At 40.9% G+C, this 27,255-nt stretch overlaps 1 protein-coding gene across 1 annotated transcript; it reads left to right on the top strand.

Annotated features, from left to right (window-relative positions):
* Positions 1–815: 815 nt before the first annotated feature.
* On the top strand, positions 816–25,659 carry LOC121920934 (kyphoscoliosis peptidase-like). The gene is made up of 14 exons (XM_042448243.1): positions 816–914; positions 1,962–2,071; positions 5,289–5,330; positions 7,381–7,437; positions 8,698–8,760; positions 10,237–10,308; positions 10,560–10,601; positions 11,160–11,216; positions 15,002–15,084; positions 16,703–16,811; positions 18,152–18,269; positions 19,439–19,627; positions 23,529–23,719; positions 24,665–25,659. The coding sequence occupies exons 2-14, from the start codon at positions 1,981–1,983 to the stop codon at positions 25,567–25,569; spliced, it is 2,019 nt and encodes a 672-aa protein (XP_042304177.1). The 5' UTR covers positions 816–914; positions 1,962–1,980; the 3' UTR covers positions 25,570–25,659.
* The last annotated feature ends 1,596 nt before the right edge of the window (positions 25,660–27,255 follow it).

Here is a 27,255-nt window from a genome sequence, read left to right as displayed (position 1 = left end):
GGATGACATGACCACACTCTTTAAATACCTTAAGGGTTGCTGCAAAGAGGAAGGTGCTGGCTTGTTCTCTGCTGTCTCAGAGAGTAGAACTAGATGTAATCGTTTTAAGTCACTACAAGGAAGATTTCAACTGAATATTAGAAAGAATGTCTTGAAAGTGAGGATGGTTCAGCAATGGAACCAATGGCCAAGGGAAGTGGTTGGGTCTTCTCTGGATATCTTCAGAAAGAGGCTAGACAGCTACCTGCTGGTGATGCTCTAGCTGGAGATCCTGCATTGAGCTTGATACCCCATGAGGCCCCTTCCAATTCTTATGATTCTATATGGCGACCCTATCAGGGTTTTTTTGGCAAGGTTTATTCCAAGGGGGTTGCTTTTGTCTTCCTCTGAGGCTGAGAGAGTGTGATTTGCCCAAGGTCAAGCCCCAGTGGGCTTCCACGGCTAAGCAGGGATTTGAACCCTGGTCTGCAGAGCCTTAGTCCAGTGTTCAAACCACTACATCATGCTGGCTCTCTTTTCTTAAAAAAATATTTTTAAAAAATAATTAATTAATAGTATTTCTCTTTTTACAAATGCTATGTGAGGAAAATCTACAATATTGCTCTCTGAAGCCATGAAATGTCTGAGTTTATCCTATAAAAGTATTTCCTTCAGATATAACTTAGTCACTGACACACCTGGCTACATAAATAAGTTCTCCCTCTGCAGCCTCTATAAATAATACTATTGCTTGCATGTACATTGTTATAGAGACAAAGTTCAGTTCAGCCAATTCCCAACAAGGAAATAAAGCACTTCTCTATTCCTTTAAGGTGTCTCGGAGATCTATTTTCTCACTTGGGCCCCCTTTTTATCCAAGGGGAACAGTCACCTGGACAGCACCTGCTCGGTCACTACGTGCACAAAATAAAAAGGTAACCAATGCCACTTTCTTCGCTTGTTTGAGTATTTCATAGGAGCAGTGTTTGCTAAATGAAAGAAAAGAATTTGAGCCTGTGAAGTGCTTTGGTTGTAGTAATAGAGATCTTTGTAGACGTGGAAGCCCAGGAGAGTTAGCAAGCAGCAGAAGCATACCCTGGTGGAGGGGATTTTTCAGACAATCACAAAGAATAACACAATAACACAAAGAGTGTTCTTATAATCATGGGCTGCTAGAGCAAAGCAGATCTATCTCTAGTTTATATCTTTCTAAATGAATCCTTCCATGAGTTACATGTGGAAATGGCTAGACAAAAAGCTGCTGAACACTTTGTGTTTGCTAAATTCCCATATATCACTGAATGTACAGTGGGCCCTCGGTATCCACTGGGGTTTGAGTCCAGCCCCCCACTCCCCCATGGATATGAAAATCCATGGATGTTCAAGTACTATTAAATATAATAGCGTAGTGTAAAATGGTGTCCCTTATATAAAATGGCAAAATCAAGTTAAGCTGCTGCCACACTGCAGAATTAATGCAGTTTAACACAACATTAATTCCCAAAGTTCAATGCTTTGGAATTCTAGGCGTTGTAGCTTTGGGAGATATTTAGCCTTCTCTGTCAGAGATCTCTGGTGCCACAACAAGCTACAAATCCCAGGATTCCATGAGATGGAGCCATGACAGTTAAAGTTATGTCAAACTACAATAATTTTGCAGTGTGGCAGTAGCCTAAATCTTTAACATGAGTCTTAAAATAAGTATAAAGTTGGAACATGCTAAAATCATTCCATATAGTGGGGGCCACCATGTTAAATGACTTGTTCTGAACAACTGTGAACCAGACCTCAGAAATGCACAGCAAGCTTCTCCAGATAAACCCAAGGAGAAAATGAGTATATAATTTATTCATTTAAATTATCCTTTTCTCTCATTAAATGTCATGTAAATATAGAACTTGAATAAATTGTCTGTCTTTCAATCTACCTACGTGCCAAATTAGCATATAAACAATCAGTTGATTTACTGCTATTCCTTTTAGCCACACATCCAGAGGAGGAATGGCTTTTCATGATGGTTTATCTCGCACTCAGAAGATACTTCTTGCAGTCCTCTGCTTCCCAGTTCTCCCTTTCTATCTCTGCTACGTATGTGAGTAGAAAGTGGAAATTAGCTTTCATACATACCACAAGCTTCATTTCAAACTTGTGTCTACAGGGAGCTGGGGCCTTAAATGTTTATTTTTATTTGTTTGTTCATTTATTTGATGTATATCCTAGCTTTCTCACAGCAGACAACTCAAGGCAGCTTAGAATTATGTCAGTGCCACAAGCTATGCCATACTACACCAGAAGAGGAAGCATGAATCTGTGTACATGCCTTCAAGTCGCTTGTTGACTTATGAACTTCATAGGGTTTTCTGAGGCAATAAGTAATCAGTGATGGTTTTGCCAGTTCCTTTCTCTGAAATATAGCCTACAGTACCTGGTATTCGTTTCCAGTCTACCATCCAAGTAGTAACCAGGCTGACCCTACTCAGCTTCCAAGATCACACAAGATCTGGTGACTTTATAGTATTTAGGCCACAAACTATGAATACTAGAAGCTTAAACTGGCTTAGCAGTCCCTGTTCACAGGGACCTCTGGGGGTGAAGTTGGTTCTGTAATGTCACCTTGGGATTTCTAACAAGGCATCCTCGCCATCTCACAAAACTCCAGTTTCTAGGAGTGGTTGAGGAAAGCCATTGAATTTAAATAAATTTCAGCTGAATTAGATTGATATGAAGTGATATATTTGATATTGGATGCTGTGTGTGTGTGTGTGTGCACGTGCGTGCGTGTTCTTCATGCACGGGCCTGCAGACTGTGTACAGTGTGCCCTTCACATTCATTGGGGTTAGAGGCAGAAACCCCCTGTGAAAGTGGGAAAACTGCAAATAACACTTCTCTAGGCATTTGATATGCCGGAAGCTGACCATAGAATTGCGCTGGAGGACCTACAAATGCCTAGAGAAGTCCTCTTTCTAGAAATCTCTAGGTCCTGTGATTTCTGCAGATGTTGCTCATGAAGTCAAGTTGGAGGACCTAGAGTTTCCTAGAGAGAACATAATAATCTAATCCATGAATAATCAAATCTGCAAAAGTCAAATCCGCCAATATGGAGGGCTGATTGTACTTGATATAACCCTGTTGATGCATGCCTTAAAGTCATTTCCAACCCATAGCAACCCTCAGACAAACTTATTACAGGATTTTCTTGGCAAGATTTGTTCAGAAGGGGTTTGCCTTTGCTTCCCTCTGAGGCTGAGAGAGTGTGATTTACCCAAGGTCACCTAGTGGGAATTCCCATCTTTTATTTCACACCATCATTATGGAGCATCCAGACAACATCATGGCTAAACCACTGCATTCCAATATTTTCTGTGTAGGCCTTTTGGGGTAATTGTTGCTGATGTTTTGTTCTAGACCTGTTTTGTGGGTGTTTTCATCCTAAAATACGACTGCAGTGTAAGTCTGTCCAGTGTGCACTGCCAAAATGTCATGTAAACTTTTAAGGGATAAAATTAACCAGCAGCCCCTATGTACTCCTTTATTTGAAGTGGCTATTGAACAGTCTGCAGAGCTAATGTAAGAAGCGAATGTGGTTTAGTGATTTAAGTGTTGTAGCAGAACTGGGAGAGTAGGGTTCAAATAGCTGCCCACTAATTGAAATCCATTGGGTGACCGTGAGTAAGTGACAGCCAAAGAGAATGGCAATGGAAAACCTCCTTACCGAGGAGGTTGCTAAGAAAACTTGTGTTAGAATCATAAGTTGGAGTTGGCCTTAAGGGACATACAACAACAACAAGCTTGTTTCCTGTTCACTTTGATCATCCCATTCCTGTCATATTCCTCAGTTGCCCCTAATAATCTTGTTACACATTTGAAACTGTAAGCCAAAACATAAAATAAAATAATGATAAATTGTTCTGGCTTTGAAGTGGAAACCAGAACAATCTAAATCCACTTGCCTCCAGCAGGGAACTGTAACATCTCTCCTGTGTTGGCATCCCTTCACTGGCTCCCTCTCCCTTTCCGCATTCAGTATAAGCTCCTGCTGTCGACATTCAAAGCCCTCCATGGACTGGCCCCTCCTTACTTATCATACCTTCTTTCTCCTCACCTTCCCACCAGGGCCCTCCGTTCTGGTAGTCAAGGTCTGCTGTCTCAGCCCAGGATTTCCTCTGCCCCATCCCGGATTCGCCCCTTTTCACTTGCTGCCCCTCACTCCTGGAACCTTCTTCCTCCACAAGCAAGAGCCATCACTTCTTTAACCAGCTTCAAAACGGAGCTGAAAACCATCCTATTCAGAGAAGCCTTCCCAGGCATCGCATAATTGTCGCTTACTATCTGATGTTCTGTTGTTGGCTGTTTATCGATCCATTTCCTGTATTCCTATGTACTGTATATGTATTATCCTACTTGTGATTATGTATTTTCTCTGGATAATGATTAACCATCCATTATGAAGCCTTGCCCTCCCTCCAGTCCATCTGCCTTGGTCCAGGCCTCGGAGGTTGAGAGGAACTGCTGGACCTCTTACCCTTTCTCGTCACCACTCCCTTCTCCTTCTGTATCATGTCTTTTTTAGATTGTAAGCCTGAGGGCAGGGAACCGTCTAACTAAAAAGATTGCATGTACAGCGCTGTGTAAATTTACAGCGCTTCATAAATAAAGGTTAATAATAATAATAATGAATAATTAAGAACAGTACACAAACACAACGGGCACATTACTGAACAGGAAGCAAATAATTCAGTTTTAAAAAACAGAAGCAAGAAGGAATTAAAGAGCCCTTTCACATTACACAGTTACACTGCTATGGTTCCACTTTAACTGCCATGGCAACAGCCTATAGATTTGCAGTTTAGGAAAAATGCATAGAATTCTCAGTCAGAGAGCTCAAGTATCTTAACAAACAGCAAATCCCAAGAGTACCTAGATTACAGCCATAAGAGTTCAAGTGGAGGCAAGAAACCCAGGCACACTTTAATGGTGAATGGAACTTACTTCTCAGTTAATGTTTGGGATCTTTTTCACATGTAGATGAGTACTGCCAGATTTTTTATGGGAATAACTGTCTAATAGTACCATGCAAAAAACCATCTTGGAGGTTTTTAAACAGAGGCCGAATGGCTATCTGTGGGGACTGCTTTTATTGTATCTTCCTCAATGACAGGGGGTTGAATTGGATGGCTCTTGGGGCCTCTTCCAGCTCTTCTATAATTCTATGAAAGGAATAAGAAGTGGGGTATATAGACTTGAATGGAAGAAATATCTTATTCTGAATTCTGTGTTTGAGTTTGTAATAGGTATGATATATTTATAGGTTTTACAAAGAGTGAGGAAGACAAGAAAAAATCAAATTCTGGTAAGAAATTTCTTGCATACATCTGTTGTGTAGTTAATGTGACAATGCTCTAAAATAGAATCACTTTCTCTCTGAAATTCTTGGGTCCTCTTTACAATACAATTAATAAATTTTGACTCTAGGACTCCTAGGGGCTCTTGGAGTTAATATTTGGTGAAATAGCCAGAAGGCTAATTTGCATAAAATTCTATCCACAGGGAATGGTTGCAAGGGTAGAATTTCTAAGGAGACTATCACACAGGGGCCAATTCCACAATAATAATAATAATAATAATAATACGTTTTATTTATAGACCGCTATTCCGCAATGATCATAGCGGTGTACAGTAAAAATTGTAATACAATACAAAAGGTGACAGTTAAAGGAGGGAGAAGCCTCGTCCTTCAGGCAGTCCCTGATGTTGCTGGGTCTTCCTGATCACTCCCTCTGAGGCCAAGATGACAGTTAAGGAGGGAGAGGCCTCTTCCTTCAGGCAGTCCCTGATGTTGCTGGGTCTGCCTGATCGCTCCCTCTGAGGCCGAGGTGACAGTTGAGGAGGGAGGGGCCTCTTCCTTCAGGCAGTCCCTGATGTTGCTGGGTCTGCCTGATCGCTCCCTCTGAGGCCGAGGTGACAGTTGAGGAGGGAGGGGCCTCTTCCTTCAGGCAGTCCCTGATGTTGCTATTGGAAGCTAATGGAAGCATAGTGCTATAGAGATCAATAATTTCACAAAGTCACACAATAGTGCAAGACTGACAATATAAAAATGAAAGAGAAACACAATTGCATTCCACATATATAAATTCATGTATTGTTAGTATATCATTATTGAATGTTTCACACATGTGCTTTTTTGGTACGATTGTGCATGCCTGAAAATTATGGTTCCATCCTGAACACAAAAAAATAATATTTATATATTTCACATGAAATACATATTTGGCAGAGAGAGAAAGGGTGATGTCTGCTACCTCTAGGTAGAAACGAAGGCAGAGGTGTGGTAAGAAACAAAGGCAAGCCTGATTATATCAGTCTATGAGACAAGCAGAGCCAGTGTAGTATAATGGTTTGAGCACTCTAGGGACCAGGATTGGAGTCCTCTCTGACCATGGAAACCCACGGTGATCTTGGACAAGTCACACATTCTCAGCCCCAGAAACCCCTGTGGTAGGTTCTCCTTAGGGTTGCCCTGAGTAAAAAATGACTTGAAGGCACACAACAACAACAACATGAGGCAAGGAAGGCACAGAACAAACAATTTATTGTTTTGTTGCTTTGTGCTTTCAAGTCATTTCAACTTAGGACAACCCTAAGGTGAACCTATCACAGGATTTTCTTGGCGAAATTTGTTCAGAGTGAGTTTGCCTTTGTCTTCCTCTGACGTTGAGAGAATGTGATTTGCCCAAATAAACAATAAGGTTGTTTTTTAACCTTTATTTTAGCAACTATCTCTATTTCTGTTACCCTTTGGCAGCAGACAGTCACTTCTGCAATTGTAATTTCCCCTTTACCTCTATCAATAAGCAGCTGTGGGACCTCTAAAATTTGCAGTGTTGGGGGAATTAGCCCCTGTGCTATTGTCCCAGTTTAAATGTCTCCTTCTGCGGAAGCTGCTATCACTAATATTGGTGTGGGCGTGTCACATATCTTCCAACTGTCCCATTTTGGCAATGGCAGTCTGGATTAGTGTTGTCCCCCTTTTTCTTTGCTTTTAAAATGTCCAGTTTCTCTCTCGTCCTCCCACTTTCCTCCTTTGACTTCACTTTAGTTCAGTTTATGCACACTGAGTTCAAAGTACAAGAGTAATTTGCTCTCAGTTAACTCAGCAGGCTGGAGATGAAATGACATTGTGGAATTTTGCCCTTCCCACTAGGCTCAGGTAAAATCAAACTGTTGCAGTCTAGCTTGTGTGCTTATCCTTATTAATAACTCTTGCATCTTGACCTCTGATGTTATTTCACCACATGTGTCCTGCATTATATCTGTGAAATGTGGGAGGGTATGGAGTCAGAGGAATGACAGGTATTGTTTGGGGTCCTCCAGGCAATAATGGTAGCTTGTGTTTTCAGCAGCTCAAGCAGAAGAAGGGAGGATTCAAGAAACAACAGACAGGCAGCCCAGGTTTACAGGTGAGAAAATGGCCTCTTTTTATTCCAGTTGCTCACTATGATTGCCATAATAAATTCATAGTTATGGCTGTGTATATCCAACAGCCCTAAGTTCATACTGGAAAGCTTCTCTCCCCAAATGAGTTTTTTCTTGCCTGTGTATGTGCCTTCAAATCACTTGTTGACTAAATAATAATAATAATAATAATAATAATAATAATAATACCCCATGTTTTCTTAGACAAGAAATACACGGAGGTGATTTTGCCAGTTTCTTCTTCTGAAATATAACCCCCAGCACCTGGTATTTGTTGGTGGCTTCCCATCCCAGTACTAACTAGGTGTGACCCTCCTTAGCTTCAGATCAGCCAGGATCAGGTGCCTTTACGCCCTTTGGTGTTAGAAGCAAAATCTCTTACTGCTATTTCATTAAGAGATCCAAAAAAAATGTCAATTGTTGAGAGGGGCTAACATTTCTAATACGAGCAATAAGAGGATTGAAGTATTGAGTTTTCAGCTTTAGATACAAAGGACGTTACAGAAGGAAATGACATAAGTCTTCCATCTTTTTACAGCCATGTGGAAACCTTCTGTCTACAGTGGATATGCCTTCATATCATCTTTTGACTTCCATTAGGGGCAGGATATTCAGTCTGCACCCAATAAAAAGGATCTTGACAATGTGTGGACAAGTGAAAAAGCTAGATTTGTTGTTGTTGTGTGCCTTCAAGTATATTCTGACTCATGGTGACCCTGTCGTGGGGTTTTATTGGCAAGATTCCTTCAGAGCCTTTCTCTGAGGCTGAGAGTGTGATTTGGTTAAGGTCACCCAGTGGGTTTCATGGCTGAGCTGAGAATTGAACCCTGATCTCCAGAGTCGTAATCCAACACTCAAACCATTACACCATGCTGGTTCCAAAAGCTTGGCTTTCAAATGTCCTGAGACTTTGATGGATTGTTCTTTCTGACTACTGTACAGTGTGCCTTCCACATTCACTGCAATTAGGGGGCAGGACCCCCATGAAAGTTGAAAATAAAATAACACTATTTTTTTTTATTTGAGACAACACCTCCCTAGGAATCTCTAGGTCCTCCAGTGCAACTCTGTGGTCAACATCGTCTGAAAATTGATGATAGACTTACACTGGAGGACCTACAAATTCTCTAGCAATTTCTAGGTCCTTCAGCAAAGCCGCAAATGTCGAGGGCTGACTGTTCATAACTTTAAAACCTTTCACTTTCCAGTTTTTGAAATGCTCCTTTCTTTCTTTCTTTAAACAGGGCAGGCTGCTGAAACACAGAATGATGGACAACTGCCAGTTGTTACCTTTCAGCCTGATCAAAGTATGTAGTGGGTGAGATCCAGCTTTTTCAGCTGTTTTTAAAAATGTCTCAGTTTCTGTCTCTTCTCAGTTCCCTCCTTTCCTTCCAGCTTACTTCTAAAGTACAGAAATAGTCTGCACCTAACTCCATGAAGGGAAGAAGGTGGGAGCAAAATCTTGTCCTTCCCAATAGGCTTAGGCAAAAGCAAAGTGTTGCAGCTTCTTCTAGTTCAGGTGTTGTCCCTCCTTTTGCCATTTAGGAGCCCTGGTGGTGCAGTGGTTAAATGCCTGTACTGCAGCCACTCACTCAAAACCATAAGGTTGCGAGTTCAAGACCAGCAAAGGGGCTCAAGCTTGACTTAGGCTTGCATCCTTCTGAGGTCACTAAAATGAGTACCCAAATTGTTGGGGGCAAATTAGCTTACAGTTGTAAACTGCTTAGGCAGTATGAAGTGGTATATAAATGAATCCTGTTTGTTTTAATCATACTCTGATGTTGCTTGGCAGCACAACTCCTATTTTTCATCTGTGGAATGTTTGAAGGTATAAAATATCGATATATTAAAATGCCAAATTTGTATGCACTTTAAACTTTCAGTTGCTCCAAGACCTTGGTCTTAAAATACCTGTAAGTCAGATTGCTATAATTAAAAAAGAAAATCATATGGATACCTTTAACACTTTCTTAAGTTTTGATTGTTAGTCACATTTGATACCTTCATTTCCTCTGACTGTTGTTTATCGAGTGTCAGTTCTGTCCCCAGCAGGTTTTTATTCCCATTTCTCAGATTAGTCACATGACATCTGCCCATCAATGCAGTCTGGGACCATATAGTAAACTGAATGATGTATCCATGCTACGTGATCAATCAGAGATATATATTTAATGACATTATTCATTTCTGATTTGAGATGATGAGCACAATGATCCTATAGAGAGATTTCAGGCATTTCATGCACAGATAAGCTTTGCGTATGCGATGCCCAAGTAATAGAGGACTTGGCACATACTCTTGTCAAGTGGCATTTAAATTCAAGCTGTAGACAGCATTATCTGGGCCTCGTTCTGACTTGCATGAGAAACTGGTTTCTGATGAAGAAACTTACATTCTTTTTGAAAAAGAGTGTATTTCAGAGTGTAGCCCTGTTTGTATTCAAGGCTACCAACTTAAGGGGTAAAAGAGGGGGAAAGAGGGAAAATGTTTAGTTTACTGGATGGCATATTTTTATTTTGGCTCAATATAATTATCATAATGTAACATGGTAATGTTTTTATATAATTGTATTGTGGTATTTATAATTGTACTGTTTTATCACTTGTAACTGTTTGAAATGGTCAGTAGACTAAGGCACAGTACATACCACCCCAAAAGGGAGGGCTGTTTTTCTTCCATTTTTTTCTACTAGTTTTTAATGTTTTGGTACATAATCATTTTGACCTCTCTTTCTGAATTCTACTTAGCTGTTTTGTTGTTGTTGGTTCTTTTGTCTGCTTCAGATTGTGTCAGTGTTGAAGTACATCCTAGGCACCCCACGCCACATATACGGAAGAAGTTCTCTATCAGAAAAGGTAAGTTATTAATATGTAAGGAAACTACATATGGCCTATCTTATCTTCCTAAAATCAGAAGAGTCATCACACCGTCATAGCAAGTAATGCTTTTGTATTTACCTTGGGTGGATTTTGCAAGGCTTTGTTTTTTACTGTACCAATGTGCATGTTTTGTGTGAGGTGACTCATAAATGCAATTCATACTTGTCTGTGTTGATGAGCATAAGAATGAATGTAGATACAGTTTTTGTTTTCTGTGGTTCTTATAGGACTCCAGGTATTTCCTGATCAGACGGGGCAGATTAATAAAGGTAAGGCCTTCATATGGCAATAGAGTTGGACAAGGAAGAGCTGTTACAAAAGCATGTTTAAGTATTTGAAGGGATGTCATATTGAGGATGGAGCAAGCTTCTTTTCTGCTGCTCCAGGGGACAAGATGCAGAGCAACAGATTCAAACTACAGGAAAAGAGATTCCATCTAAACAGTAGGAAGCACTTCTTGATGGTAAGAGTTGTTTGATACTGTCTTGGAGAGTGGTGATGTCTCTTTCATTGGAGGTTTTTCAACAGAGGCTGGATGGCTATCTGTCAAGATTGTGCCTTGCTCCTTGGCAAGGGATTGGACTGTATGACCCTTGGGGTCTCTTCCAACTCCATGATTCTAGGTCTTTGCCATTAACATAGCACCAAAATTTAGTGGCACAGCTGCAAAACTGGGATGAGCAAAACTGGGGTGGGGGGTGGAGGTGGGGCCTGCAAAAATAGACAGAGAGTGTGGCCCCAATCAATAAAGATTATCTGAGTTTATTGTACTAGAATTTCCTCTTTTGCTTTCTGTGGATCTAATCCTAACAATGACAATTCTTTAGGTTTTCAAGTTGATGGGGAGCAAGAATCAACACTTTCTGGGAAACAAGACCTATATGGTAAATATCAGTTCACTTTTGTGATGATAATTTCTAGCTGTTGGTCTGAGTCCTGACGGATTGGTAGAGAAAATATTTCCCCATATAAGTCCCTCCTAAGGTTTTAATGTATTCTGAGAATGAGAATTATATGGTGAATTGTGACTGGATTCTGTAGGATGGAATCATGACAGTTAATGTGGTGTCAAACTACATTATATCTACAGTATAAATGCATCCAGAGTAATCCAGGCTATAGTATTTCCAATTTGCAAATACAATCAGCAAAAAAACAAAACAAAAAACCCCAACAAAAAACATGATATGAAGAAAATTAACTCATTTGAAATGTGGTGATGGAGAAGAGTTCTATGGCGTTTATCAAATGAGGTTTTTCCAGCTCAGATCCAGGGTGACTGCAAATTGAGCGATGCGAATTCATGTTATAACGTTAATGTATTTTCACACCTGATTCCTTTCAATGGGGACTCCTCCCGTGGTGCTTCCTTAGTGCTTCCGGACTGAATCCTTACTGGCTCCTGATTTTGGAGAGTCCGCTAAATAAGTGAGTTGACAGGATTCGCATTGAGGCTCGCTTCGAATTCACTGTGTATTGGTCTGGTGTGGAATGACACTTTGCTTGTCCTCTGGAACACCACCGCAAACCCCCTGGGTAGCAAATTTCCCATGATGCCGTGCTGCAATTTTGCCCCATTTGCTTCCGGTGCTCCCCCCTGAATGAATGCATTCACGTTTTAATGTGGACAGGAGACATGCTGGCAAGGAGGGGGGAGATTGGGGGAGAGAGAAAGGGAAAAGAGGGGGCAAAGAGAAAGAGCAAGGTTAGTAAAGTTTCTAAAGGACTCTTTGGGGGTGGAGGGCAGGACATCCTCCAAAGTGGGGCCAAGGTGGAGGCAGGATTTACTTCCCAGTAGAACTACAGTTTCTACACTGATTATTTTGCAGTGAAAGAAATTTATTATTATTATTATTATTATTATTATTATTATTATTATTATTATTATTTAAACATTCTTACACTGCAAAATAATAATAATAACAACAATAACAATAACAATAATTTTGCCATTGGGTGATACATTCGGATGAAGCAGAGGGCATTTAGAGATAGGTGACATTCCCTATCATTCACTTGAGGCTAGGGATGGAGGGTAGGTCCAGATGACAGATGTGAAGAGAAAGAAACAGGAGGCTGGAGGGAGACATGGAACTCTCAGAATTCCATAGCCTCGAGCCAAGGACCCACAACAAACTCCAACTCCCATAATAATAATAATAATAATAATTTATTTTTAAAATAATAATTTATTATTTTAAAATAATAATATTATTAATAATTAATTTTTAAAATAATAATAATAATTTAAGTTATTAGTTTGCTGAGGCACCAGAGCTCTCTGGCAGAGAAGGCTCAATGTCTCAGTACACTACAATTCCCAGAATTCCACAGCACTGAGCCAGGACAGTTAAAGTGAAGTCAAATTAGCTTACTTGCTAATTAGCTTACTTGCTGTTCATCGCTATGATCTTTGGAATAGCGGTATATAAATAAATAAATAAATAAAAAAACGGATTATTTCCTAGTGCAGATGCAGAGGCTTGCATTCACATGAAACTGGAAAGGGATGGAAAGTAGATTTCAGTCCAGATGACAGATCTGAAGGGAAGGAAACAGCAGGCTGGAGGGAGAGATGGTACTCCCAGAATTCCATAGCCTTGAGCCAAGGATCCCACAACAAACACCAACTCCTGTAATAATAATAATAATAATAATAATAATAATATATTTAAAATAATAATAATATATTATTTTTAAATAATAATAATAATAATAATAATAATAATAATTTAAAATAATATTAATAATAATAATTTAAGTTATTAGTTTGCTGAGGCACCAGAGCTCTCTGGCAGAAAAGGCTCAATGTCTCAGGACACTACAGTTCCTAGAATTCCATCGCACTGATCCAGGACAGTTAAAATGAAGTCAAACTGGATTATTTCCCCAGTGCAGATGCAGAGGCTAGCATTCGGATGAAACTGGAAAGGGATGGAAAGTAGATTTCAATCCAGATGACAGATCTGAAGGGAAAGAAACAGGAGGCTGGAGGGAGAGATGGTACTCCCAGAATTCCATACCTTCGAGCCAATGACCCCACAACAAACTCCAACTCCCATAATAATAATAATAATAATAATAATAATAATAATAATAATAATAATTTATTTTAATAATGATGATGATGATAATTAATAATAATAATAATTATAATTATAATTATAATTATTATTATTATTTAAGTTATTAGTTTGCTGAGGCACCAGAGCTCTCTGGCAGAAAAGGCTCAATGTCTCAGGACACTACAGTTCCTAGAATTCCATCGCACTGAGCCAGGACAGTTAAAATGAAGTCAAACTGGATTATTTCCCCAGTGCAGATGCAGAAGCTAGCATTCACATGAAACTGGAAAGAGATGGAAGGTAGATTTCAATCCAGATGACAGATCTGAAGGGAAAGAAACAGCAGGCTGGAGGGAGAGATGGAATTCCCAGAATTCCATAGCACTGAGCCAGGACAGTTAAAGTGGAGTTAAACCAGATTATCTCCCCAGTGTGGATGCAACCTAAGAGAAGGCAACTATTACGAAGGGAAGGAGAGATGTAGATGAAATAGATGAGGAGAATGACAAGAGGATAGATGTCGATGTGGCTGAAATGGATGAGAGCTCTGACACGGAGGACCTCTTTGAATTTGGCTGCCGGGGATGGGAAAATAGAAGGCAGGAAGAAAGGTGAAGCTGTCGTTCACATGAAAGTGGAACCAGGCTCTTTTCTTCACCCCGGAAGTGCAAAGGTTCAGGATGCGTTCAGACCCCCACTGAGCATGCGCAAGGGTCCCAATTCGAATTGTTGAATCCGCATGGTGTGCACTGGTGTGGTAATACAATTTCCACTCACTCCACTTTGCATGAATCCGCATCATGTGACTTGCCTGGGATTCGATTCCCCCTCGATTCGGAAAGGCAACAGAAGGGCAACCAGGTGTGATAAAACACTCATGTTATAACGTCAATTCGCATTGTTCAACCCCAACCCGCAGTCACCACTGATCTTAGCTCCAATAACCTCAGTGTGATAAATGCCTATGTGTACTGTGTGTTTGTTGTGTGCTTTCAAGTCATTTCCAACTTATGGCAACCCTAAGGTGAACCTATCATGGAGTTTTCTTGGCAAGATTTGTTCAGAGGATGTTTGCCATTGTCTTTCCCTGAGGCTGAGAGAGTTGACTTTCCCAAGGCCACCCAGTGGGTTTCATGGCCAAGTGGGAATCAAACCCTGGTCTACATATACTATGGGCATCTAAAAAGATAAATTAAGAGCTCTTAGAGGGTATCAATCCAGAATGCTTACTAGCAGGGAAGATGACTAAAATGATGCTGTTGTACTTTGGACACATCATGAAACAATGTGACCAATGGAAAAATATTATAAAGTGGAAGGCAGTAGGAAAAGAGAGATACCACAAACACTAGAACTTTTGGACTTTTGTGCTCTGTAGTTCTTCTCTCTTTTGTCCTTTAAGCACTACAGTACAGCTTTGGAAAAATGAATTTTTGAACTACCTCACAGAATCCTCCAGTAGCTATGATGGCTGGAGATTCTGGGAGGTTCTACAAAAGCATCACTTCCAAACTCTTCATTAGGTTATGTGAGCCACTGTCATTTTCTCTTCTGATGCTAAACTTGTTAAGTTTCTTGAATAACTCTTCCTTGTTTTTTTCCAGCATATCCATGGGATAAATCCAGTCTGAAATCAATGACAGTAAACCTGGAACAGTTTAAGAGTGTGGATGCTCATGCATCAAAGGTAAATCTTTTAAAATGATTAATACAGGCATACTTCAATTAACAAAGTTTCTGATAGTGAAGCTCCTTTTTACAAAGGCTTTTGTTCCAAAGAACACTACCGAAATAATCCCGTTCAAGACTACTTTAAGTGCCCTAGCTCATTGCTAAGGAATCCTGGGAATTGCAGTTTATTGTGGCACAGAGCTCTCTGACAGAGAAGGCTAAATGTCTCAGAAAACTACAGTTCCCAGAATTCCCTAGCATTGAGCCAAGGCAGTTAAAGCTGTCTCAGACTGGATTATTTTTGCAGTGTGATTTGGACCCTTTAATGCCTTAACAGCTACCCTTTCCTCCTTGTCCTTGTCTAGCTGGAAGTGTTTTAGCAACAGCAACATTGTGAGGATGATAAATGAATTCTGAAGAAATACAGACTTTCAATGTTGAGTTGCAGCAACGTGTCTGTAATAAACAATGCAATAAAGCCTGTGCTGGGAAAGAATGGAATTCTACTCAAGCTCATCCTACTGTAGACATTTGTGCCTGCCTACAATAAGCAAGATAACAGCAGCTACCAAGGTAACAGCGGCTTCTAGACTGAAGCTACCTTCAGAATCCCATTGAGCAAAACAGAGAGAAAATGGGAGAGCAAATAAGTCTACTGCATCAGCAACCTAGGCATGTTTTTTACATTTGTAAAATTTGTAAATTTTGCTACCAAATCTTAAGAAAGGTGGAGACTGGTGAAAGGAAAAGACTACCGTGCGTGCATTTTGTAATAAGCCTTCAAGTGGCCTCCCAAAGGATCAAAATGTTCTGGTTGTTTCATCATATTGTTACTTTTGAATAAATTGTTTGCTTAAACATGTCAAATTCCTTTTTTGTGGTGTGGGATTAGGCATAGCTCCCTACCTTTATCTCTTTAGACTGAGAGATAGAGAGTCCTTTGCCATTTGCCAGATAAGCTGGATTCTGTTTGGGGCCCCATTATCATCTTAATGTCCAACTTGTGATGGTAGTGAAAACTAGACAGGGAGAGTTAACAACAACACTTCACTTAAGCATTCTTAAGTCTAGGAATTGCAGGATAGTTATACGGGAAACAAAGCAGGCTCTTTGGTAAATTGGGCCATTTATAAATATACACACACATACAGTCCCCTTAGGGAAAAACAAACAAACATGACAATGTGTGGGCACTTTGCTTTCATCACATTAGATTGCATTGCATGTAAGGCATCATATATCCATTATATTAGAGGATATAGTAAATAAGATGTTACATTCTCATACAGACTGAATCTCTATCTCTCTGCATCTCTTTTACAGGCTTTAACACATAGAGGAACATTACCAACTCCAACAATATAGCTTAGTCATTTACCCATTAAGAATACTATCTCATCTCATGCGTCTATGAACACACAGACATCCAAGGGTCATCTGCTTGAGTACTGTTAAATCTAGCAGTATCCATTACATATCAGCAAGCATCTTAACAGGCATCCATCACATCCTTAATGGGAATTATATCTATTTTATCATAGCCTAGAATAGCAACAACCCTAGATGGAAGGATGGACTTGGGTGGCTTCCCTCTTATTAACATCTTCAAAAACTGCTTATGTTTTATCAATTAGGTGAATGTCAGAAACAGTGTGGAAAATCTGGTGAATGCCTTGCTCCAAAAAGCCCACACTGATCTGGAGAAAGTCAGATCAATATGGATATGGATTTGCCATCATATAGGTAAGTAGTTGAGGTGCCACCTTTTTCCATGTTGAAAGAATGGAAGTTGCTTTGATGCCTGACAACTACAAAACAGTCAACTGGAGCCTTCTCTTTTCATCATACCTCTATAAGGTAGGAGCTTTATTGGAGTAATAGCTGTGTGTTGAAGGCAGGGGGGCCCTGCAGAAGAGGGAAAAGACCGAAAGTATTTGTGGGCAAAATGTGGCTTCAGACTCCATGTGTCCATGTGGCTGATTTTGAAGGCCCCATCCATCCTTCCATCCAATCATTTATATCCTGCCTATCTCTCAGGCTGGCACTCTTAGCAGGTTACAAAAAGGCAGAGAATTCAATAAAATACATATAATTAAGAATTTACAAAGTATCAAACAACAACAGAATTAAAACCAATTAAAATCCTATTTTAAAACAAATTAAAACCAGTACGATTTCTGAACTATGGGTGAATCAATCTTCAGTTTTTCTTGGTAAGATTTGTTCAGATGGGGGGTTGCCTTTGCCTTTCTCTGATGCTGAGAGAGTGTGACTTGCCTGAACAAACAATACAGAGATGGAATAATGTAGTAATACTTCAGCAACTGTCTCTATCTCTGTTACCTTGTAGTGGCACATAGCCACTTCTGCAAGTGTAATTTCCTCTTCATTTCTGTCAAAAAGCAGTTGGGGTTGTGGTGTTGTGGGTTTCTATGGCTGTGGTGGGATTTGACTCCTGCTCGCCAAAGTTCAAAGCTCAAATCACTACACAATGCTGAATAGTTTCTGTTTTAATGTTGAAATGTGTATGTCTTTAACTACATTGTATGTGTGTGCATGCACACACGTGTCTTCAAGTTACCTATCGACTTATGGCAACCCATGAATTTCATAGGATCTTCTTAGGCAAGGAATATTCGGAAATAGTTTTATCAGGTCTTTCCCCTGAAATATAACTTTCAGCACCCAATATTCATTGGCAGTCTCCAATCCAAGTAGTAACTAGGAATGACCCTGCTTAGTTTCCAGAATCAGACTAGATCTGATACTTGTTTTAAATTGTAAGCTGCCATGAGTCTCAATTTTGGGAAACAGTGGGGTATAATGTGCAGGAGGAAAAGAGGAGGAGGAGGAGGAGAAGGTACATATACTGTACTTCTATTTCTATTTACATTTTGTTTTAGCTACCTTGAGTAGACGTTTTGCAGAAAGCAAGGGCATCTATTTAATAAATGAATAAACAAAAGTCTCACCCCCAATATATTGCTAAAAGGCTATCTAAGCAAGACTATCATAGCCCCATTTTTTTTTCATTCTCCATGCTTTGAAGTAGTGACATCTCAGATGTGTCTTCATCTCTCCAGAGTATGACGTAGAAGGGTTCCATAATAAAACCAAGAGGTCTTGTGCACCAGCAGAGGTCCTTCAATCAAGAAAGAGTGTTTGTGCTGGATATGCTGCGCTCTTTGAACAAATGTGCAGGTAATTTGCAAAGTCACTAATATAGCAGTCTTAGAAATGCCCATTAACATTCCAGATCATTTGCAATTAGGCTTGCCAAATTTCATCTGAAGCCTCCAGTGCTTCTTCCTGGGTCTTTGGACAAAGAGATACATTTCAGGGGCAGGAACTGTAGAGGAGAAAGATGTCTCATTTTTGGTTGTGTGATGACTTTAATGTCTGGACAGTCATTTTCACCCACTCCCAACTGGTGCCAGGGCTTTCTGGCTCAGTATGAATATAGGGGAGGGAACTGAGGAGGGGAATGGTGGGCCCATTGTACTATTTGGAGCAAGACATATAGAATGGAATATTCTGCCTTGCTCCATGACTTGTGGGCTTTCTTATTGTAAGAGCCCCAGAAGTAACAGTGCAGAGCCTGGGGAAAACTCCATCATTCTGCATTCCAGGAGCAGGAACTGAACCAGACAATCCCAGAATGCTGTGACAATCATGAATTAATGGGAATATGCAAATTAGCTGGTTTTAAAATGATATGTGGAAAATATGAAACAAAAGAGTAAAAGCCTTGAAAGGCCTTGATAGCACTTTGCTAGTCTACCATGGGAAGTTAGTTCTGTAATTACATTTTAAGATGAAAAACTATCCCTTATCCAGAATACAAAAATCCGAAATTCTCAAAAATCCAAACTTGTCCACATTAGTGGCTGAGATAGTGACAGTGACTCTATTTCTGTGACACTTTTGGTTTCTGAAGGTTCAGTCCACAAACATTGTTTCATGTACAAAATTATGTATAAAATTACCTTTAGGTGATGTGTATAAATGTGTATATGAAATATAAATGAATTTCATGTTTAGAATAGGGTCCCATCTCCAAGATACCTCATTACTTATATGCAAATATTTCAAAATCTGAAAAAAAACAACCCATAATCCAAAACACTTCTGGTCCCAAGCATTTCAGATAAGGGAGACTCGACCTGTACAAAGTCAATTGTGTGAGGGGAAAAAGTTGACAGGACATCAAGAAAATGTAGATAGGTAAGATTTCTTTCTCCTCCATTATATTTTTGCTCTTCCATAAAAATAATAAGTGAAGGATATCGACTCCAAGCTAAATAGGGTGAAAACAACCACAATGTTCTTCTCTACTATAGTGGTCCTGAACATCTTTCTTTTCCTTTCAGTATTGCAGGGATACAATGCAAAAACTTGTCAGGCTTCTCCAAAGGGTATGGGTACAGACCAGGAAAAGTACTTAAAGGGGAAAGTAATCATGCCTGGAATTCTGTTTACCTTGATGGAAGATGGCATCTTCTGGATAGCACCTGGGGAAGTGGCAGTGTGGATGACTCTTGTACCAAGTTCACTTTCAGGTATGTTACTTTCAAGCAGTAAAAAAAGGCCAGTTGCAGACACAATGAAGGCTTTTATCCCTATTTCTATTTGCAGTAAGTGCTGGTGGCTCCCTTACCAATGGGGAAGTATATCTGCTCCAGAATTTAGTATGAATTTTAAAGCCCAAGGTGCTTAATCTATTTGGGAAACAGGGATCAGGTTGGGTAAATAGTTTAAAATTTAGACTAAAACCTAGAGCAGAATTACTACCTTACTGGCTTAGAAGCCATTACAATTTACTTAGAATCATAGGCCATTATCAGACGAGTGTGGAACTGGGGGTCTTCCGCACTGGGCGGTTCGAATTCACGTTATTTCGCACAATACCATCATACCAGCATTCGAATGGCCCAATCCGCACTCACGTTAAAGCGCGAGCTGCCGAACTGAATGCGTACTGGCTCCTCTTTTTGGAGCGTGTTGGCCAGTGCGCTGATAAGGGGATTGGCGATATCCTGGATTGGGGCTCTGTTCGATCTCAGTGCGAATGGGTCTGGTGTGACTACCCAATCCTGAATTCCATCGCAAGACCCCCAGATTCCAGTTTTTACTTCCGGTGGGTCTTTCCTCTTGCCGGTTCCAGGGAAGAGGCGCGGGGGCCGCTGGAATCGCGGTTCCAGCAGCCTCCTCCTCCTCCTCCCGGCTTGAGAGGCATGCCTGGCTGCATCCCAGGCAGGGAAGAGGCGCGGGGGCCGCTGGAACTGCGATTCCTGTTGCCCCCCGCGCCTCTTCCCTGCCTGGAAGGGCAAGGCATTTCCTCCCCTCATCGGAGGGGAGGGGGAGGAGGAAAGAGCCCTGGGCAGAAGGGAGCAAGGGAAGGCATTCTTTAGGAGCCTCTTTTCCCTGCATCCCCTGCCCAAAGCCCTCTGTCGCTGGGCATTCCTTCCCTTGCAGGAGGAAAAAATCAGGTCATGAACGGAGCTCATGTCAGGCAACCCCCCCCCCCTTTCAATTTTTTTTGAGCGCAGATGCGCATGTTTAATATTCCTGAATGTATGTTTTATTTTTAACCATTTTTTTGAGCGCAGCTGCGCACGGTTTATATTCCAGAGGCAGATGGAGCCAGGCTTGCACTTGTGCAGCCGCTGAAACCCCTGTGCCTGGCTCTTTAAAAAGGGAGGACACTTCCCCCGATGCCCTGCAAACGTCACCATGACGATAGCTTGATTGGCAGCGGCCAATCTACAGAATGCATTCGATTTCTGTCAAAATGCATTCGATTTCAATTTGTAGTGGGCACTTGCTAACGGAGCGATTGACAGCCGCTGGAACTGCTCCCCCCCCCCCCCCCCAGAATACATACTCACACACTCACACACACACACACACACACACGTAGAACCGGGCATTGCTAATTTGTTGCAAGGGAAGGTCATGGTAACATTAAAACCAAGCAGGAATGTAGAGAGGAAACAGTAATGGGCGCGTTGTATCGCGATTGTTAATGTGCATGAGCTGGCTCTCCAGCTGTTTACCGGGCTGTCATGACGGGACCTCCCCTTTCACCCCGGAAGCGTTTAAGGTCGCAACCCATGCAGGGCACCACTGAGCATGTGCGAGGTGGCCGATACGAATCGGCCAATCCTCATGTTGAGCACCGGTGTGACCAAACATTCTGCACTGAATGCACTTCGCGCGAATGCGTATTGGCCAATTTGAATCCTGCCAATTCGGAGGGGCTCCAAGGTATGATGGTATTGTGCGAAATAACGTGAATTCGAACCGCCCAGTGCAGAAGACCCCCAGTTCCAGACTCATCTGATAAGGGCTATAGAGCTGGGAGAGACTCCAAGGGCCATCCAGTCCAACCCCCTGCTATGCAAGAAGACACAATTAAAGCACCCCCTGGAGTTTATCAGATAAGGGGAATTGGAAGTATAATCCGATGGCAATCTGAACGCAATCATGGGGTTTAACATTATTGCATAATAACCTACTACACACAAATTCGGGCGATGGGAAGTCAGTCCGAACGCAATCATGTGGTTTCATGTTATTGCATGATAGACTGCCACATGCAAATTCAGGCAATGGCATGCTATTTTCAGGCAATGGGGAGCCAGTTCCAATGCAATGCGTATTCACGTAATTGCGTGAAACTAGCAACTTTAAGTGAATGCATTTTGGCCCCACTTTCTTTTCATTCAAATTTAAGAGAAATTCCTCCTGTTTGATAAACTCCCCTATTGCCATCTAGCCTGTTGAAAAAGCCCCAAAGAAGACTCTACCACTCTCTGAGGCAGCCACTATCGAACAGCTTTTACTGTCAGGAAGTTCTTCCTAATGTTGAGCTGGAATCCCTTTTTCTGTAGTTTGAGTCCCTTGCTTCATGTCCCAGTTTCTGGAGCAGCAGAAAACAAGCTTGTTCCTTTGTCAGTATGACATCCCTTTAAATACTTAAAGTTATTTCATTTTTTGCTACCATTTATGCCAGAATTTGTGATCTGATGGCTGCAAAATTGGCCATTATAGGCACAGGCTGTAGAGATGAAGTCATCAGCATGGTGAGCAGGGCCACAAAAAATAAGTAAATCCCAATCATTCTCTATTTATTGTCTTTGATAAATCTTTTTAGTGGCATGTTGCCCTTAGGCCAATAGAAAGGGCTGGACCTTCCATGTGCACAGGGTTATTTATTTATTTAGCAAATGTTTATAAGGTGCTGAGATCTGAATGGGTTAACCATACTGGCAGCAAAAAGACCTTTCTCCATCCAAAATCAAGTTGCTGAAATAAAGAGGCAAATCCCTAGGCTGAGCAATTGCTCACAGGCACCTTGTTCTGATGTCCTGAACTGCTATTTTTGCATATGTGCCTGATCAGTGGACCAGCGAAGCATAGTGGTTTAACTGTTGGACTATGACTCTGGAGACCAGGGTTCAGTTCCCAGCTCAGCTATGAAAGCCACTGGGTGACCTTGAACAAGTCACATGCTCTCAGCCTCAGGGGAAGCCAATGACAAGCCTCATCTGAACATACAGTTGGACCTCCTTATCCATGGATCCTTTATTCATGGATTTGAGCATCCATGGCTTGAAAATATTCCAAAAAAAGTATAAATTCCAAATAGTAAACTTTGATTTTCCATTTTATATAAGGGACACCATTTTGCTATGCGATTGTATTTAATGGGACTTGAGCATCCATGGATTTTGTTATCCATGGGAAGTCCTGGAACCAAACCCCAGTGGATAACAAGGACTCACTGTATTTTGCCAAGAAAACCCCACGATAGGTTTGCCTTAGGATCGCCATAAGTCAGAAGTGACTTGAAGGCACACAACGCATACATTCAGAAGACTTGAAGGTTCTTATGAAAAAGGAAGTCTATTTCATAAGCCCAAAGTCATCCAAGGCCTGAACTAGACTGCACCCTGTGTATTATGAGACTGCTTTGTCACATCTACATTTGCCCTCAGAGTATTCTAGCCCTGAATTCTCCCTAAATTCTCTTGCCTTACCTGCGGAGGCTTTTTGGTGATTTAAGAGCAGCTGCCTTCCCACATGGTCCCTGTGAGCCAGCTGCCACTGCCACTGCAGGAACACATTGCTTTAAGGTCAGAACAAGGCACCCAGAGTGAATTATGCCCACAGAGCAACTTGGCAGGGATACATGGTTCTAATGGTTCTGGGTGTTCTGGAAAATCTGAAGCAGAAGGTAGGTCTTTTTAAAGTGGAGCAAGGAATAGGGACCCCAAATCAGATCCAGGCATTGTGAAAACAGCTCAGACCCAATTTGGGAGTTCGGGCGTGTGTAATGTAACCAGCACACAGTGAGGCTGGGGAGAATTCAAGGTTTATAAATAATGTAGACAGATCCTTTGTCCCTAAGACTTGTTTTGGTGAAACTCTGCAATATTTTGTTTCCTCCTTTTGCAGTTACAATGAATTTTACTTCCTTACCCATCCTGCTCTATTTATTAATGATCACTTCCCGGAAGACCATGAGTGGCAGCTTCTGAAACAGCCCCTGGCATTGCAGCAGTTTGAACATAATGCATGCTACAGCCCTAAATTTTATTCCATAGGGCTGGTTGAAACCTCTTCAAAAACAGCAATAATTGAAACAGGTAAAAGCAACAAAAAACATCCATTCTCTTCCTTTTTATTTCAGTTGATTGATGTTATTTCCCCCAAAGAACCATACTGAGGTTGCTCGTTGGTTTAGCAACTCAATACTAATGTTTCACTGCTGTGTAATGTTCAGTTACTTTTTAAACAAAATTAAAAAAACAAATCCCCCACCGTTAGTGTTTCTGAAATAAAGATCCAGCTTACTTAGTACAGAAATGTATTGGTCTCCCTCATCATATTGCCCCCACTTGTGGGACACAGAGGAGGGCATCTCTAGCAGATCTTAATCCTCAGGCAGACATATGTAGGGAGAGATGTTCCTTCAAGTATTGAGATCAAAAGCTGTTTTGGGCTTTGAATGTCATCATCAACGCCTTGAACTCACACTAGAGGATAGAGTAGATTCCTTTGGCAAATTTTATCTAAAATATGACAGGCTGAGTCTCCCTTATCTGGAATTTTGAAATCCAAAATCTTCCAAAAAACCAAAACTTTTTTCATGAGTTGCTGAGATACTGACACCTTTGCTTTCTGATGGTTCAGTGTACACAAACATTTGTTTCATACACAAAATTATTTACAGTATTGTATAAAATTACCTTCATACTACATGTATATCATGTATAGGAAACATAAATGAATTTTATATTTCAACTTGGGTCCCATCTCCAAGACATTTCATTATGTATGTATATGCAAATAGAGGTATTCCGAAATCCAAAAAAGTTCAAAATTCCAAATGCTTCTGCTTCCAAGCATTTAAGATAAGGGAGAGTCAGCCTATATATACAGAGCAGTAAGAATATCCTTTGGTTGCCTTAACCTAGCCTGTTCCTCTCTCTGATGGCAAGGGGACAGAAACATGATTTTTAAAAGCTTGTTTGTGGAAAATGTTTATAATAGCTATTAACTGCATGGAAACTTTTATTGTTGTTTCACAGAAAATGGCAAAGCAGCAGTTTTCATCGAGAGCCGTGTTCCAGCTCTCTTCCTGGTTACACTTAATGGGGATAAGGAGCACTCTTTGATGACCTTGCAAAAGAATGGGGTTTTACTGGAAGTGTATCCTCAGCAGATGGGGACTCATAGTTTGGAAATCTTTGCCAAACCTTTCAAAGATAAGGAGAAAGACTACAGCAATGTGTTAAAATACTCTTTGAAGTGTTCCTCTGTAGACAAAAGCATTTCTTTGCCCAAAGCTCTTATCCAGCCAGTGGGACCCAGCTGGCATTCAGAGGAGAAAGGCATCTTGGAGGCCTTGCCCATTAGCCCAATTATCCACAGTGATGATGGCCGCTGTGTTGTCACTTTCACCCGGAGGAAAGATCTGGATGTCTTTGCTACTCTGGATTCAGATTCCAGCACGGTGTCAGAAGATACAAGGAGGCGTCACATTTGGAAAACCTGCCAAGGAAGCCAGGTGGAGTTAAAGATTCATCTTCCCCACGCAGGGGACTTTGCTCTACACATCTGGGCAAAGAAGACATCTGATCCAGGGAGCCATCATTGTGCCCTCAGCTACCTCCTGTCTTGTCCAAACAAGAGTGTGAAGTGGCCGGTTTTTCCAAAGGCATATCAGAACTGGGAAGAAGGCTATGAGCTGGTGTCACCTCTGGCTGGTATATTGCCAGCCAACCGCCAGGTTCAGTTTAAGCTCAAGCTGCCCGGTATAGATGAGGCATCTGTTGAGTCTGGGAAGACTCACCCACTGACTCACAGGGGGGATGATTTTTGGGAAGGAGACTGTCACATTTCAGGCGGCTCCAAGGTTACAGTCATGGTATCCCTAAATGCTAATGATAACACCTTTTGGTCTCTGTTGGAGTACAAAGTGGAAAGTCACTAATGTAGATGAAAACAACCAGTGCAACCCGATCCTGGAATGGGAGCTGTTACTCAGCTCCCATGCAGTGTGCATGTTTTGATTTATTTGGTGCTCTAAATAAATACAAACAAAATAAAACAAAGCTCTCTTTTCCTCTTTTTCTAAGCTTCCAATGAGGGTATCTCTAGAAGCAAGAGTGCAATTGCTATGGCTCATTCACAGAATTTTAAAGGATTTCCAGATACTACCATCATCCAATTGTTAATCATCCTGTGCTTTTCAACTGCTTTTTCCATTTTTTTCTTGCTACAGAAAATCTGTTAAGGCAGGAGAGAGTATAATAGCAGCATTCTTTATTTGTTCATTAATTTAAATATGTATGTTCTTTCCTTTATCAAAACAAACAAACAAAAAACCTCAGTGAGGCACACAGTATAATAACATGGCTAATTTAAAACATTTTAAAATAGGAAAATATAAGTTATATAGATTAGAAACATATTAAACAATTTAGTTCATTAAAACAAGATCATTTGAAAGCCAAAACCTGTTAAATCAGTTTTAACAAAACTTAAACAATCTTATGTGTGGATTTGAATAAAATCAGTTTTAGGTAGGCGTCAGGAGGAAAATGAGTGATAGTGTGTGAAGAGTTGTTCCTAGAGAAGTGGGATGAAGTGCCAAGAAATTTCTTTCTTTCACTTTTATTTGAACTGAATTTTCATGTCCCACTTGCTGAGTCATTCCACTTAAAGTCTTTTTCTGTAAAACACACTTAGGATGCTTCTGGAAGTGGACTTCCATTGTACTCTAGACTGCTCCACTCACTGATCTCTGCCATGAATTTACATGTATTTGTCTTCAGTTTGTAGCTCTCCTGTGTTCTCTCTTTAGCTTTTTTCCCTTTCCAGAGAAAATATGTGAGAAGAAAAAGATGGAGTAACTGCCTTTTAATTGAAAGCAATAGTGAAGCCCTACTTGAATAGTGAAATGTGATGTTGGAAGAGAGTCCTGCCAAAATGACCAATATGGGTCCTACAGACCTAAATATCCAAAAGGCTCCAGATCTCAGAAGCTAAGTATGGTCAGCTTTGGTTAGTACTTGGATGGCAGACTGCCAACAAATACCAGGTGTGGTAGGCTACATTTCAGAGGAAGGAAATTGAAAAACTGAGTAGTCCTTGTTTAAGAAAGTGCTATGAAATTCATGGAGTCATAAGCTGCTGGGTGACTTGAAAGCACATACAGAGAGAAAGAGCAAGCCAAGCTTGAACCACAATGATCAAACAGGCTATGATAATTTGGCCATATCATAGAATCGTAAAATCAAAGAAGCATACTGTTAGAAGAGACCACAAGGGCCATCCAGTCCAAATCCCTGCTGTGCAGGAACTCAAAATCAAAGCAAAACGCACTGGAAAAAACTAATGGTAGGAAAGGTGGAGGGAAGCAGAAAGAGAGGACCGCTGCATGCTAGAAAATGGATGAACTCTATTAAGGAGGTCATGGATATGAATTTGCAGGACCTGAGCAGAGCAGTGGAGCATAAGGAGTCTTGGCGATGTCTCATCTACAGGGTCTCCATGGGCCGGGATTGACTCAAGGATGGATAACAACAACAACAACAAAAGTTATGCTAGCTAGGGCTGCTGGGAGTTGCACTCCTGAAATATCTGGAGGGCTGCACAATTCCCACACTTTGGCTAG

This window comes from Sceloporus undulatus, chromosome 2, assembly GCF_019175285.1.
Source record: "Sceloporus undulatus isolate JIND9_A2432 ecotype Alabama chromosome 2, SceUnd_v1.1, whole genome shotgun sequence".
In the NCBI taxonomy this organism is placed as follows: Eukaryota; Metazoa; Chordata; class Lepidosauria; order Squamata; family Phrynosomatidae; genus Sceloporus; species Sceloporus undulatus.
The sequence above is the reverse complement of the archived record's forward strand: the minus strand, read 5'-3'. Positions and strand labels throughout refer to the sequence as shown.

Coding starts and splice junctions, on each gene's coding strand:
- LOC121920934 (XM_042448243.1), top strand. CDS start 1,981: ATGGCTTTTCATGATGGTTTATCTCGCACTCAGAAGATACTTCTTGCA. Junction 16,812..18,151: donor ATGGATTTGCCATCATATAG/GTAAGTAGTTGA, acceptor TCATCTCTCCAG/AGTATGACGTAGAAGGGTTC. Junction 18,270..19,438: donor CTCTTTGAACAAATGTGCAG/GTAATTTGCAAA, acceptor TTTTCCTTTCAG/TATTGCAGGGATACAATGCA.